The sequence below is a fragment of the Xenopus laevis genome, chromosome 2S, assembly GCF_017654675.1.
Source record: "Xenopus laevis strain J_2021 chromosome 2S, Xenopus_laevis_v10.1, whole genome shotgun sequence".
Lineage (NCBI taxonomy): Eukaryota > Metazoa > Chordata > Amphibia > Anura > Pipidae > Xenopus > Xenopus laevis.
The window spans coordinates 105554829-105570331 of NC_054374.1; the positions used below are offsets into that span (position 1 = coordinate 105554829).

At 38.6% G+C, this 15503-nt stretch overlaps 2 protein-coding genes across 4 annotated transcripts in view; one reads left to right on the forward strand and one right to left on the reverse strand.

The window, feature by feature from the left end:
* The window catches only part of LOC108709728 (cytoplasmic FMR1-interacting protein 1), a 54179-nt gene that overhangs the window by 4108 nt on the left and 34568 nt on the right, over positions 1 to 15503 (reverse strand). For all 3 annotated transcript variants that reach the window (XM_018249813.2, XM_018249811.2, XM_018249814.2), the window contains 4 exons: positions 6965 to 7108; positions 6264 to 6354; positions 2700 to 2830; positions 583 to 655 (listed from right to left, as the gene is read on the reverse strand). In XM_018249813.2, the coding sequence (XP_018105302.1) occupies positions 583 to 655; positions 2700 to 2830; positions 6264 to 6354; positions 6965 to 7108 (439 nt within the window). The remainder of the gene's footprint in view (positions 1 to 582; positions 656 to 2699; positions 2831 to 6263; positions 6355 to 6964; positions 7109 to 15503) is intronic.
* LOC108709729 (fibronectin type III domain-containing protein 9) lies at positions 9163 to 14428 on the forward strand. Its single transcript, XM_041584233.1, has 2 exons — positions 9163 to 9397; positions 13427 to 14428. The coding sequence occupies exon 2, from the start codon at positions 13509 to 13511 to the stop codon at positions 14187 to 14189; it is 681 nt and encodes a 226-aa protein (XP_041440167.1). The 5' UTR covers positions 9163 to 9397; positions 13427 to 13508; the 3' UTR covers positions 14190 to 14428.

The window sequence follows — 15503 nt, forward strand, 5'->3', positions numbered from 1 at the left end:
TAGAACGGATACAATAGTTGCTAATACTCCAGAGATGCTGCTGAGAAATGTATCAACTAAATGTTGCAAAATTGTAACAGTTTAGAGTCTGCCCCTGAATTACTGAGCTGCCAGACTCAAACACCAGACACGGGAACATTCAACTATAAACTTAGATTTTGGAAAAACAGTAAAAAATAAATAGTGGGAAGTAATTGAAAAAGTCTTTATTTCTGGGGAACAATCTAAAAACAACTGAATTGAAAAAAGTGTTTGGAAGGTGAACAACCCCTTTAAGCAAAGAAATGCCAAAAGTGTCACATAATCCTCTTTTTTTCTGCAAACCAACTTCTGGTCTGTAATGTACATGATGCACAAGACTGGGGGATGAATGACTCCAATGTGCCACATGCTCTGTGCTTCCCTATTCCTATTGAAAACAGAAGCTAGTCCAGCAGTTTGGTTGCTCAGATTTTTCCCCATAGAAATAACAATGGCTGGAATCTGCCACTAGTACAGATAATGTTTAATATATGTAGGAGGCTATTAATCCACTGTTACTTTTGAGGTTGGATTAAACCGGCATACAATTAGGACACTTACCCTTTACATGCACCCTTGGGAGTATATTCTGAAAGGGAGCTGCATGAAGCAGGTCACAGACTTCCTCCAGGGACTAAAAAAACAAAAGAGAAAAAGGAATCCATGGTGACTCAACATTATACGGTTATCACAGACCATACAATAGATTTGGAGATGGGGTACTTGTATTATTTTTATTATATTTAAAGGGGGGGGAACTATCGCAAAAATTAAAATTGATCATCATAACGAAAAACTTTCTAAATACAATCAATTAAAAATTCTGCAACTTTTCTGAAATAATCACGTTTATCTTCACTATTCCTCTGTCAGCATCTCTTTCTCTTCATTCTGTCTACTTGCAGGAGTTGGGTGTCAGACAGTCATTGACAGTTATATCCAATATATCTCATAAAGGCAGGGCTTCCTTTCCTAGCAGATGAATTAGAGCTCACTCAAATAACTGATTCCAGTAGAAATAAAATCTAACAAAAAGCTGCCTTTTGCACAAATTCTGCATGTAGAGAGACATGAGGTCTGGTGGTTTTAATACAGTAACCTCCAATACATCGTCTATGCAATGGCCCCCCATAAGATATACTGGATCATTCATCTGACACCCAACTCCTGTATGAAGACAGAAATAGGAGAAACAGATGCTGAGAGAGGGATAATGAAGATAAACTTGATAACGTTTCTTATTTCAGTATGATGAAGCTTATATTAAATTTACATTTTTGCAATAGTTTCCCTTTAATAAGCAATGGTGCTCCAAATGACAGAAAACTCCTTTATTAAGGAAGACCACAGAACCCGATTCTTCTGGATAATAGATCCCATACCTGTTTAAACTGGCTGAGTGTAATCGAATTTGTTATTTAGATTCAAAAGTGCTACAGAATAGAATACTTTGGCGCGCACGCACGCACACAAACAATCTAGCAGACAGAGGGGAAAACAGCTATATAGTGGGATACTGTGTTGCCACGTTACATTGGCACAACAGAGGACTGCAATTAGCATCTGAATCTGTCTGACCCTTTAGTCCATGAATCATAACTCATTAAGAGCTTTTCTTACAAACCCCTGCAGCATGATGCCATTTATGAATTCTGGAATGCAACAAAAGAAGAGCAATGCTGTACTTAATAGGCTGAGCACAACATTCAATCACTGTTAGCCTATTCATATGAAAAACCTTGCAGGGCACATGCTCAGTTTTTAGGGGGGGGGGGGAAGAACAGAGCCCTTAAAGGAATTGTTCAGTATAAAACTAAAAATTGGGTAAATGGATCAGCTGTGCAAAATAAAACATGTTTCTAATCTAGTTAGTTAGGCAAAAATGTAATGTATAAAAGGCTGGAGTGACTGGATGTCTAACATAATAGCCAGAACACTACTTCTTGCTTTTCAGCTCTCTTGGTTTCCACTGACTGGTTACCCAAGTGACAAAGCAGTAACCAATCAGTGACTTGAGAGGGGGCACATGAGTCATAACTGTTACTTTTGAATCTGAGCTGAAAGCTAAGGATTAATTGCAAACTCACTGAACAGTTATGCCATATGTGGGCCCCCTTAAAGTCACTGACTAACTCAGAGTTAAAGAGCTGAAAAGCAGGAAGTAGTGTTCTGGATATTATATTAGACATCCAGTCACTCCAGCCTTTATAGAGTACATATCTGGCTAACTAAATTTGAAACATTTTTTTTTTTTATTTTGCACAGCCTATTTACAGTATTTACCCAGTTTTTATTTTTACACTGAACTGTTCCTTGAAGGCAACACAATTATCTTGCTAATTACACTATAGCGACAGGTTGTCTGAGGTAATATCTGTACAGTCCGCACTGGCTCCTCTATGCTATGTCTATGGTCTAAGATGGACAATCTGACATATCTGGGAAAGCTGTAGAACTAAGGAATCTTCATCTACAAATATCATGCTAGTGTCATCATGTTATCAATGTTAGTTGTTTCATCTAGTCAGATAATTGTGCTGGCCGTGCTTACTCGCTGTGAGAGCAGACGTTTGGCATATGTGAATGGAGAAATTGTACTGTGAAAAAAGAATTCAATCTCGGGCTAAGGCAAAAACACTGTTTGGATACATGATTACCCATTAATTTAATTTACTTACTAAGCTCTGTTCGATGAGGAGGCAGAAGAGGAGAGTATTGCCCACTTCCCTCAGGCTCTGGAAACACACAGTTTTTAGTTCTGCATATTCCACTATGTCTTTCAGCTGGTGATGGAAAAATTCCAGTATACCTAGAAATAAATATGTAGCAAAAAAACAATTAGAGTGGATATAACACATGCAGACTTGCATCGTAATAATCCAGCGGATGGACTCTCACAACACACTCTTTACTTTTCATCACATCCTTAGCCCCTTCCCCATTTGAAATAAACAGGAGTCTAAAATTCAAATCTTTTATGGTACTGAATGAATGTTATGGGATTTCTCTACACAGGTTATGAGCAAATTGTAATGGGCTGTTGCGGCTTCTCTATTAAGTATTGATGCCAAGTTTATTAGCTACTTATGGATGGCACGGCACTAATGACAGCAGATCACTTCTCATTGGTTCCTTGTCTAAAGCAGATTTAATGTAAACCGGTGGGCAAAGTTACAGAATTCAACTACATATATGATATGTGTGTTTTAGAAAAGAACCAGACATATCCAGGAACATATTTTAGGTACAAAGATGCAAAAGTCAGTGGGAATAAAACTAGAATGAGCTTATAGTTTGGCTGCTGGGGGGCTTCAGGGGCACATACAGATCAGCAGGTATAAAAGAAAAACACATAATTTAAACAGACATTTGCCAAATGCTTTTCCCATAAAATAGGAAAATTAGACATTTATTACTATGCAGATAGGAAGAGAAAGGAATTTCCAGGATCATGTGCTACTACAGACACTGCTCACCTCTGGTTAAAGAACTAAACTCTAAAAATTAATATGGCTAAAAATGCCATATTTTATATACTGAACTTATTGCACCAGCCTAAAGTTTCAGCTTGTCAATAGCAGCAATGATCCAGGACTTCAACCTTGTCACAGGGGGTCACCAACTTGGAAAGTGTCTGCAACACTGTGATATAAGCTGATACTACAAGGCTGATTATTAAATTATGATGCTAGTTGCAAGATGCTGTGCTGTCATGTATTAATTATCTGTATTAATTACTAATCAGCCTTATATTGTGACATTTATATTCTATGTGTACTGTATATTGTGAGTGGGTCCCTAAGCTCAGTAGGTGACAGCAGCACAGAGCATGTGCAGTGAATCAGCAGAAAAGAAGATGGGGAGCTACTGGGGCATCTTTGGAGACACAGATCTTTACAGCTAAAGGGCTGTGGTTGCCTATAAAAGCCCAAAATATAATGTACAACATTTCTAGCCTACTTCTTTAGTTAAGCTTTAGTTCTCCTTTAAAGAGTATAAGGCATAAAATAAGAAGAGTACTTTAACTGCAGCAAAGCAGGGCATGTTTTAGGCTGCGTAGCAAGAACAACGCCAGTACAAAATATATTCAGAAACATGTGAAGGATTAATAGAAGGGATTAGGACTTTTGCCCTATCTACTTTTTCCAAATCCTTTCAGAAAATCTCTGCTAACAGATGACACATTAGAAGTGTCTCACTGCTCCTTATTAAAACCTGCATAACGACCCAAATTCTGCCACCCCAAATATAACAGAGAAGCAGATGTTTATCAAATAGCCTAGGATTCTACTTTATTATGCAACATTAGCATTGTTCTTATAAACAATGAGTCCATCTGTATACAGGACACTGGGAGCAAATAGCTGTGTATGTTTGCCTTGCAGATCTGCATAGACAGTTTTACAAAGTATCAGATTTGCTTTATTATTCTCTATATGCACCCACAGCTCAGCCCACACCTCTGGATTTCAACTGGTTTTGGCTAAGCTTTGCTTTATGTTATCTGCATGAAGGGGGGGGGAAGTATGGTCCATTATTCAGGGTGCTTACTTGTCCTACTAGGGAAAACACTTTGAAATAACAGACTTGCTTAATACACTCTTTCTTGTACACCCTTTATACTAAAAGTTGATTTTTTGTTATCCTTAAAGGAACAGTTCAGTGTAAAAATAAAAACTGGGTAAGTAGGCTGTGCAAAATAAAAAATGTTTCTAATATAGTTAGTCAAAAATGTAATGTATAAAGGCTGGAGTGACTGGATGTGTAACAGAATAGCCAGAAAACTACTTCCTGCTTTGCAGCTCTCTTGGTTCCCACTGATTGGTTACCAGGCAGTAACCAATCAGTGACTTGAGGGGGGGGGCACATGGGTCATAATTGTTGCTTTTGAATCTGAGCTGAATGCAGAGGATCAATTGCAAACTCACTGAATAGTTATGTCCCATGTGGCCCCCCTTCAAGTCACTGACTAACTTAGAGCGAGCTGAAAAGCAGGAAGTATTGTTCTATTCTGTTAGACATCTGCTAACTCCAGCTTTTACAGATAACATTTTTGGCTAACTATATAAGAAAGATTTTTTTATTTTGCACAGCCTATTATAACATTCTATTTACCCAGTTTTTATTTTTATATTTAACCATTCCTTTGTGCAGATTTTATCCATAGAATGTTGGCAGGAAATCAGCAATAAAAGGAGTGTTCATTTATAAACACTGGGGTTCATTTATAAACACAGGCCAATTTGCCCATTGGCAGTATCCTAGAGCAACCAATCAGTGACTGCCTTTTTTCAGCCAGCGACTGGTTCAACAATGGATGCAAGAATTTGATTGGTTGCCATGAGTTACTGCCTGGGGGAAATTTGCCCAGTCTTTATAAATGAGCCTCACTGTGTTCTATATGTCCACAGTATACATGATTTCTGTTTATAGCTGCGCTGCCAATGTTTTTGGCCAAATGGAAAGAACAATACCAATGTGCTTACTCTCCTTTATACTTGTCTCCACTAAAAATCAGGTTGCTGACCTTTATTTAACTAGGAATCACCAGGAATAAAATTTTATTTAACTAGGAATCACCAGGAATAAGAATTCTATGGTTCTGTAGCCATGTTACACAGAAGTACATGCATATTTAGAGGTTCTTTAAGGGGCCTATTTATCATGCTGTGTAAAACACTAGAGGCACACATCATTGGTGATGCTGCCAATAGCAAACAATCAGATCTTTGGTTGCCGACAGATTAAACCAGCATCTTATTGGCAGAGTATGGGTCCCTCTGACAAGCTTTCCAGATCGATATCTGGCCAAAAGTTGGCCAGATGTTGATCAGGCAGGTTTAAAAATCCCATAGGATCGAGGACCTCATCGGTTCGTTGATTCAGTCTTCAATCTGACATCCCATAATCCCCTCTTTGTGATCCGATGGTGGGCCGTAGGGTGGGTGTATCAGGGGAAGAGATCTCTGTATGACAGTTGAAATCTAATTGCTTAAAAATCTTTATGTCTATGGCCACCTTAAGTCTGACGACAAGTGATGAAAATGTGATGGCTTTTAAGGTAGATTTCCTGTACACAAAGCTGATCCTAAAGATCTGCACATGGAACATACATAGGTCCTATGACGACATGGATTTGAAAATAAAAACCACAGCCAAAAAATGGCAGTGCAATTGTTAAGATATGCAATAAAAATAACATCAACAATACTAAAAATAAAATGAGTGAAAGGAGAGCTAACCTGGAGAGCCATACTCATGTCTTGGAAGGCGGCAGATCGTGGGCATAACTTCCATTAAGGTTTTCACATACTGAAGAACTGTACCTTGTAGCTAAAAGAAAAATAGCAACAAATAGAGATACAGCATACAAACATTTCTGAGCAGAAGTCTGCCTGTCACTGCTACATGTGTTTCAGGTACTGCTTTTCCCACAGATTGCTATATTTATAATTAATTATAATTAATTATTTTAGGGAAGATGTTATCAAAATAAAAAAGTATAATGGGCTTAAATGGTTTAGGAGAAAATAAAACTATACCATGTTTCACTGACCCTGGGTGAGCACATGTACAGTACAAAACATTTGCTTTCTGTGCTGAGCATTAGCCTACCTAGAAATAGCACAGGAGACAACTGAGAAATAAGAAAAATGTGTCAGTTACAGTTATCAGGACAGAGTACCCAGGCCAGTACATATTTCAAGTGCGACTACAATTACTGGGAAGGGTGTTTAATGACTTGGCCATTCCTAGTGATTTTATGTTATGAACTGTATCAGCTTGCCGCATAGCTCAGGGTCCTAGGATGCAGAACATTTACACAAAATATTTTCCCCAATATTTTACCTTTATTGCATTCAGACGTTCATTCAGATATCTACTTAAGCAAACACCATGTTTCTCAATGTTATATTCTAAATTGATGATCAATGGCACTCACCAGACTCTTGACAACCTTCAGTAGCTCCTCCATGACTACTGCAATCCCTTGATACCCCAGAAGTCGGCAGATCACTTTGAAGTGTGGGGGGCCCACAAAGTGCCTGTAGTAGCTAAAAATGCTGCTGTATGCCAAATTTAAAAGCTGTAGAGGAACAAGACGGTGCTTTAAAAATATGTTCAAAATAAAGTATTTAAAAGGTCTGCAATGCAACACACTGTAACAGATGGAACACAATATATTTCAAGATAAGAAATCCTATTTCTACCCTATTATTAGGTCAAAACTACAGCTTATATCTTCTGGGCATACACACACATTAATGCAGCTGCACCCTAACCTCAATGAACCCACACATCTCTACTCATGACAGCACATAATACACAGCTGTAATCATGAGATCAGCATCAGAGATTTCAACCACATATTTGTCAACTAAAATGTAAAACTGTAATTGCATCTTCTCTACTGTGTCTGAATAATTTTCAATAAAAAAAAAAAAAAACACTGCCCTGCTATTTGAGTTCAAAGATAAATATTGGGTTACCCTGAAAAGCCCCACCAATAACATTGGCACTAATAATTCAAGCCCAAACATTTGCCCAATGGCCCAAGAGGATTGTATGAGTGAAGAGATGACCAGCTGTAAGTCGCCCTATGTTCACAAATGGGAAGATCAAGTAAATCTTATTATGGGGTGCATAGAGCAATATGATCCAGCAAATACGTTGTTTTGGGTTAAATGCCCCTAAATATTAAAGTGTGTTGGACCAGAGAGTGGAGGGTTTCAACAGCCCACCCTCCAATCCCATCAGATATCCGACTGTTTGGAAAGAAAATTCAATGCCTCCAATTGGTGTGTGGAAGATCACAAGCTGACTTACACATAAAGGGGTGTATTTATTATGTGGTGTTAAAAACAGCGGCATCATATACCACACATCGTTGTGTAAAAAATGGCGTAAAATATTTTACTAGTTTTGTCTTATGTGGCTTCCATGTATGTAAAATAACGCCATCAAATCTGCCGTTTGCATTGTGTAAAATTACACACATCTTGAAAACTTGTCATTCATTTTACACAGCTTTTTACAGCATTTTTTGGCGAATTTCGCTTTGCACAGCATATTAAATATGCCCCAAAAAGTACTCAATAAGCAGTTCAGCACAACTTTGCAATTTGCGTGTGAACAATCGTACGATATGTGACCAATTGTCTCTTGGCTATTGATTGCCCAGATATTCATCTCCTCAAAAAATCAGTTATTGTTTTTGTAAAAGCAAGATAACTCCAAGAATCAACGCATTCACACATAATTTATCAGGAAGTTATACATTGTACCCGGTTAATAAACAATCGACTAAATGTTTAGCAATACCTCCATTTCATTTAATTTTTAAAAAACGGAGCACAATGTTTTGCAAAAAGTGGTTTTGTATTGGTAATTGGTCAATGATAAGGGTCCACCAGCAGAAACAGCATCTTCTCTTCCTAGTTCTGCCTTATTAGAATTGCCCAGTCAAAGGCTGGGAATTGGACAAGGATAAGTAAAGCCAAAGCAGCACTGAGCTCCAGTGACCCTGCACAGGCACAAAGAGCACACATCTGCTCATCGGCTGCATCTACTAATAAACATTCCAACATAAATTATTAGATGATGATGCTGCTTACTTTGAGTTTAGCCAGCTGCATAAGGTATGCAAAAAATGTTATGGGTACTAATGCCCTGATAGGAGCAAAAATAAATAAGCATATTATAAAAAGAGATTTATTGTCGACTTCTCATCAAAACTAATTTGTAACATGTTAATAGTGAATAAAAGGGTAATCCATTATTTGCTGGTTACAACTGCAGGCAACTACTCAAGTAAGTCCAGCAGTAAATTGACCAACGTCTATCCAGTGAGACTGAAAATGGAATTATAACGACACATGGAATCATATATATGTGTGAGCAAATCTTATTATTGCAGGAATGTTAAACTGACTGCTGTGAATGTTTTGGGAGTGTGGAAAGACAATCTGACCGTCCTAATGCCAGTGTCAGTTTCAGAGTCTCTGATGCTCGGAGAGAAACATGCTGGTAATCTCTAACAGAGAGGACTCATTTAGACTTGAGTCCATTCTGCAAAGGAGGAGACAACAGGCAATACAGTGAGAGATAAGGAGTGGGGCTGAAGAGAGGGAGGGCTAGAAATCATCTTTTTTTTTATGTCTTTTAAAAGCCAAGGTAACGGCATTCAGAGAATATGTACGTAATATGTCAATTCAGCCATTTCCATTCCCAGTGCCGCTGAAGAACTGCTGAAAGAGTGAGAAACAAAGGCGATCAATTGAAGAATGCAGAAGGGGTAACCCACAGGCGCAAAGCACAGACACATTTCATAAACCTTCATTTTCCAGCTGGGCTTGTACTATTGGCACTGTGAGAGGTAGGTAATCATTTTCCTTCTCTAAGCAATAGAAACAGATCTGTATACCTCAGTGGGAACATTTTCTACAGCTATTACTTAAGTTATTTTACCATATAATATAATCCAGAATGCTTGAGACCCGGTGTCTTCCACGGGTCTTTCTATCATTTAGAGCAATTTAGAGATCTGGGTGTAGTCCTGATCAAACTAGCTGCACATATCTCCAAAAGCATAGACTTCAATTTTATAAATACCTGTGGGCAGAATTTCCAAAGTGGTGCCCCCTCTAAACACTACAAATGGGAAAATAAACATTAAAATGTACCTTAAGCAAAGGATTGTTTTAGGGTATTCTAATAAAATGTGCAGTATTTTTTTTTTTTTTTTTTTTTTTTAATCTTGTGGATTTGGTTTAACTCTTTGTTCTGAAGCTATTGGTGAATGAATGAAATAGTTATCTGGTTGCTACATTCAGCAAATGTCAATAGTTTGGATGCCAGACTAGAAGACGAACAGGACCAGGCCTGAAAATAATGACAATAAAGTCAATAAAATAATTGTTTCGCTTTAGACTCGCAGTCCTGCGCTCAGTTGCTGGGGTCACTAGCTGATAGCATTTAAATAACACATTTAAGTAAAGCAAGACTGATTATTGCCATTATCAACAAAAATAATCTATTCCATTAAGTAGTTTGATGACCTCTTTATATAGAAGTTATTTTTCCCAATTAATTTAGATTTATATGATAAAGTTATCGTTAATTCTATTGAGGAGATCCCCCCCAGGGGTCTCTATACTAGGGAGGTAGAGAAAGGTAATTGTCCAAACTGCCCTGACACCAGTAATTCACCAAATAGGTCAGCCTATTACAGGTATGGGACCTGTTATCCAGGATGCTCAGGGCTTTCCTGGTTAAAGTATCTTTCCATAATTTGGATCTTCATACTTTAAAGGAGAATTCAACCGTTTTCAAAAAAAATCCTACCCCCCAACCCAAGTACACCCCCCTGCCTCCTCCCCCCCAGCATAGCTGCCCCCCGGGGAAATGCACCTAACTTTATACTTAACCTTGGGGCAAAGTCAGGCATTGGCGTTCCACGCAGCCATCTTCTGCGTCTTCGGTAAGCTGAGTGGGAGACTGGCGCAATTGGAGCAATTTGCCAGTTTGCGTCAAACTCACGAAAATTGCAGAAGCGCAGGAAGAAGACACGAAGACCCGGAAGATGGCTGTGTGGAATTACTATGCCTGACTCTGCGCTGAGGGGTAAGTATAAAGTTAGGGGCATTTCCCCGGGGGGCAGCTATGCTGGGGGGGAGGTCTATGTGGGGTTGGGGTAGGGTTTTTTTTTTTTTTGAAAACGGTTGAAGTCTACTAGAGAATCATGTAAACATTAAATAAATGGGCTGGTTCTGTTTAAAGTATTTATTAATTATATCTTAGTTTGGATCAAGTACAAGGTACTGTTTTATTATTACAGAGGAAAAGGAAAACATTTTTTAAAGTTTAGACTATTTGGATAAAATGGAGTCTACAGGACGCCCTTTCCCTAATTCGGTGCTTTCTGGTTAACGGGTTTCCGGATACCTGTACAGTCATCTGGGCAACTGATGATCTATTTGTATAAGAGACCGCTGTCTAGTAAAATGCAGAGATTGCCCCAGTTTAACTGTATATTCCCCCATATATTAATATTTGACCTATTTACAGTAGTGAAATTTAGAAGCAGTTACACAATTTGCTTACACTCATTTAGTTATGCCATGTTACATGGTGAACAGCTCATCATCATAGAAATGAGTAAAACTCAGTTGAAAGGCGTTATAGACAGGCAGAATAAGCGGGTCTTGCATTTAGCAGCACACATCTATAAATGTGACTGTATTTAGATGAAAATAATTAAACTGTATATGGAAAAGGGTTAACACAATTAGGATACTGGCCATGCACATTCTGCCATAAAGCATTTTCCCATTCATTCTTATTTGGATGTGCTGTAAGCAGACTCTGCAGCTGTCTCCCATAAAACTTTGCCTTTGGCAGCTACAGCAGGATTCCAGCGGCAACCCATTACAAACATAGAATCTAAATAATGTAGGAATTGTGGGAGAATTCAGGCTATGTCAGAGCTGAATCTTTGGGGTGTTTATTTTAATGTGCATGTGTCAGGCTAGAATACAGAATCACATCACATAACCTAGCAAATAATACAAATCCATGTTGGAAAATGATATATGTCCAAATTAGGACATGTTATTGCTTATATATAGTGTAATTTTTTATTCTGCTTTCACAGGCCATGAGAAGCAACAAACCACTTGCTTTTACTAATGCTCAACATAAAAGGGAAATTGATATTAACTTGCTGCACAAAGCATGTGTTACTACCAAACTATGCAATATTCCACACATAAATCCCCAAATCCTCAGCAACCAGCTGTGCACTTTACATTAGAAAGTTGCGTTTGCTTAAGCTCGGCTACAGGCGGGATGACAGAAAGTCATCATGCAAGTGACTGAGCTGGGAAAAAAAGATGGGTGTGTAACAATTTTGGGTGATCAGACAGAAAAGAAAATAGGACAGCTGGAGCAGCTGCTATGGATTAGTTTTGTAGCACGGATAATTCCTCTCACATCAGGGGCACATAGGGGATATCTCTATCTGGCAATTTATGTTATGCACAGCACGGATTTCTCAGGATAACAATGGTGGGACTGAAGTATGTACATACAAGTATGGGATCCCTTAACCGGAAATCTGTTTCCCAGAGAGCTCCAAATTACAGGAAGGCTATCGAACATAGACTCCATTATAAGCTAATAATTCTCATTTTTAAAAATGATTCCCTTTTTCCTGTAGTAATAAAAACAGTACAGGTATGGGAGCCATTATCCAAAATGCTCTACATCCCCACAAATTAGCGTCGCCAGTTGCTGCCTGGGGATGCAGAGTGAATCAACACCCATCGCATTTTGCTGCCTCACTGTTGTTACCATTCTTTCATTAACGATTCTTTAGAGAATCGGGGGTTTACTGGTACAAGTAGAAACAATGGAATTCTTCCTGTATCCGACAATTCAACACTTTCCAGTGGCAGATGTTCAGGTGCCAGATTGCCTGGGCCGATCAACGTTCCAACCAATATCCAAGCCTTCTGCAGATATCAGTCGGCTTCTCTCCCACCATACACGCACTGAATATTCTATGAAAATTTTTTCAAGAATATGAGAGTATGACCTGGAAGTGGCCCGATAGGCCCAGCCCCCCCCCCAGTCCAACCCTGGTTGAAAGGGTGGTTAGATGGCATTTGACACCTTCATGTAAGACATCTCATACTCAGACAGTTTATCAGGATTATTGAGCACCTATACATGACAGGTTTAGAGTTTTTAAAAGTCCCATAGACTTGAAATTCAACTAATTTAAATTTATTTAAAAAATCTAAATTCAGATGAATAGGATCGACCCAAAAACTCAAATCGGAAAGCAGATTTGGTTTCCTTTTGCTTAATTTCTCCAAAACTTGCCGTATTAGACAACCATTGCCTCAATGTCTTGCTAAAAGCTTCTTAACCCCTCCCATGGGCTTTCTATTGTGTTATAATCCTTATACAAGAATCAAATATACCGTAAATGTTTGTACAGGTATCAGGGAGCTCTACTTAGGTTCTCTTGTAGCCTGTACCAGAAAAATAAGAAAATAACGTTGCCGGCACAAGTACTTCCTTGTAGGAAGCACAATTTTTCTATTGTGGTCCTTCAGAAAAAAAAAACCATGCACCACTTTGATAAGAAATCCTGGGGATACAGCACACCGCATTGGTATCCGCATAATATCACTGCAATAAAAACTATTTGCCACTGGCAACAATTATGGAAAAACATTCTCTACTGAGTTGCCAAACTCAATAATGTTACAGGATATGATTTGGCCGAATCAATAAACGGATTCTGAGTAATATGAAATAGATTGCCAGACAATTCTTCATCCTTATTGTGTTCCAGCCATGATACTAACATTGCATTATGTAATGGTTTCTCTTGCAGAAGCGGATTCACATTTAAAGAGAAAGATCCTAACACTGAAGCAGAAAGTTATATTACACTCCAGATAAGTCTTTTGAAGACAATGGGAATTTCTGTGCAGAACATCACAGGTAACACCGCAATGGTCATCTGGCCGTCTATCTCAAGTTGTGCCGACAGCTTCTACAGTGTCATGTACCAGTCTAACTGGAACACAATGATGTCTGAGTACTCAAAGAAGAACTTCCAGAAGGAGGAAAGGGTTCCCACCAGCAGGACCTCCTTTATCATAGAGAACCTCACTCCTCTCACTACATACATAATCTGCGTGACTTGCCAGTCAGCCATTCCCTCTAGCGACCAATGCAGGATCTTTCAAACATTAGGCCAGGATCAAGCTGTAGTCAACAGCAAGAAAAAGGACTTAGCCTTAGGTATCTGGCTGACCAGCAGCATCCTTCTTCTGATCATAGCCTGCATCATGATCTACGGCTGCTTGCATATATGGTGGCGGAAACGACAAGAAAGAGCCAGAGAGGAAAATGCAGTAACCAATGAGACCAGCAAGAAAGAAGCTTGGACAAAAAATGATGGTGTGATGATGGAGGAATACGAGGAAGCTGAACCTGTAGCACTCGGAGACGACAACAAGAGGGAAGATACCTGCCTAGATGAGGGCCAGCTAAATACCAACCCCAAACACCATTTGAATTCAGATAAAAGGAATAGTTTAAATTGCACTGATCAAGAGGAATTCACTGCACATCCTCCAGAAATGAACTGAGACATTTGCAGTTGCTCTGTGTATCTTTTTCTTGTTACTTTAGGTCAGTGGTTTAGTAAAGCAACAAACTGTGCAATGAAATGAATGTATCTTACATGTAACATTTAGCCGCCTCATATTCTGGCAGACAACACGTGGTCTAATTAATTTACAAATATAGCCTTTCCTCATACAACATAATGACAAGGCCAAAATCAGTCAGGCACTCAGGGTTAAAACTTATTTAATCACCACCATGTAGAGCTAAAAATATGGTAAAGAATGGCTTTAGTCATCTCACCGGTATCTTACAGGTATGAATTTCAAGTATGTAATATCTTTTAGCCAGATGAAGATGACAGCATGTAACCGTATTTATAATACAATCAAAATAATAATATATCATTTTATAGAATTATACAGGTATCGGACCTATTATCCAGAATGTGCAAGACTTGGGGATTTTTGAATAACAGATCTTTCTGTAATATGGATCCTCGTACCTTAAATCTACTACAAAGTCATAAAAAACATGAAATAAACCCAATGGACTGGTTCTGCTTTCAATAAGGATTAATTATACCTTAGTTTGGCTCATGTACAAGGTACTGTTTTATTATTAAAGAGAAAAAGGAAATAATTTTTTAAAATTTGGATTATTTGGATAAAAGAGAGTGTATAATTTGGAACTTTCTGGATAACGGGATTCCGGATAACCAATCCCATACCTGTAATGTAATATAATACAAATTATCAGAATATAATAGAAATTACAAAAGGTAACACCTGCTTGTATTAACAGGGATCCTTTAAGTGTGATTTTTCCCCCATTTTGGTTTACCAAGCAATGCACCAACATCTACGTGAGGTTTGCAGTGCATTCTGAACACAGTAGAGCCAATGGGAGTCCTTGAATCCACAGCGTGGCACACATATACAATGGCTTCGGTAGAACGTGGGTACAACTGCAGCGACCATGTCCCAGCAGTCTATTTGAACCAAAGTTGCAGCAGACTAAATCCTGCATTTGGGATTTGCAGTCTTCAACATGAGATTGCTCCTGATTCAAAGCACTTGCATCGGATTTACAGTCAAATGAAAATTAATAATATGCTCAGCAAAAACGAATAGACCTGAATATCTGATCTCCCACCGAGGAACTACATCCTAATAGATTTCATTTGTTAAATACGAGGGCTTGCCAATGTTTGCTCTGTGCACTGATGCCTTTTTAATGGTGACGGGGGCCGTAACAATGTTGTCACTGTACATATCTCGCCTTTTCACAGACCAACAACATAGGCACTGTATGAATATTGTCTCCTGAGGATTTAT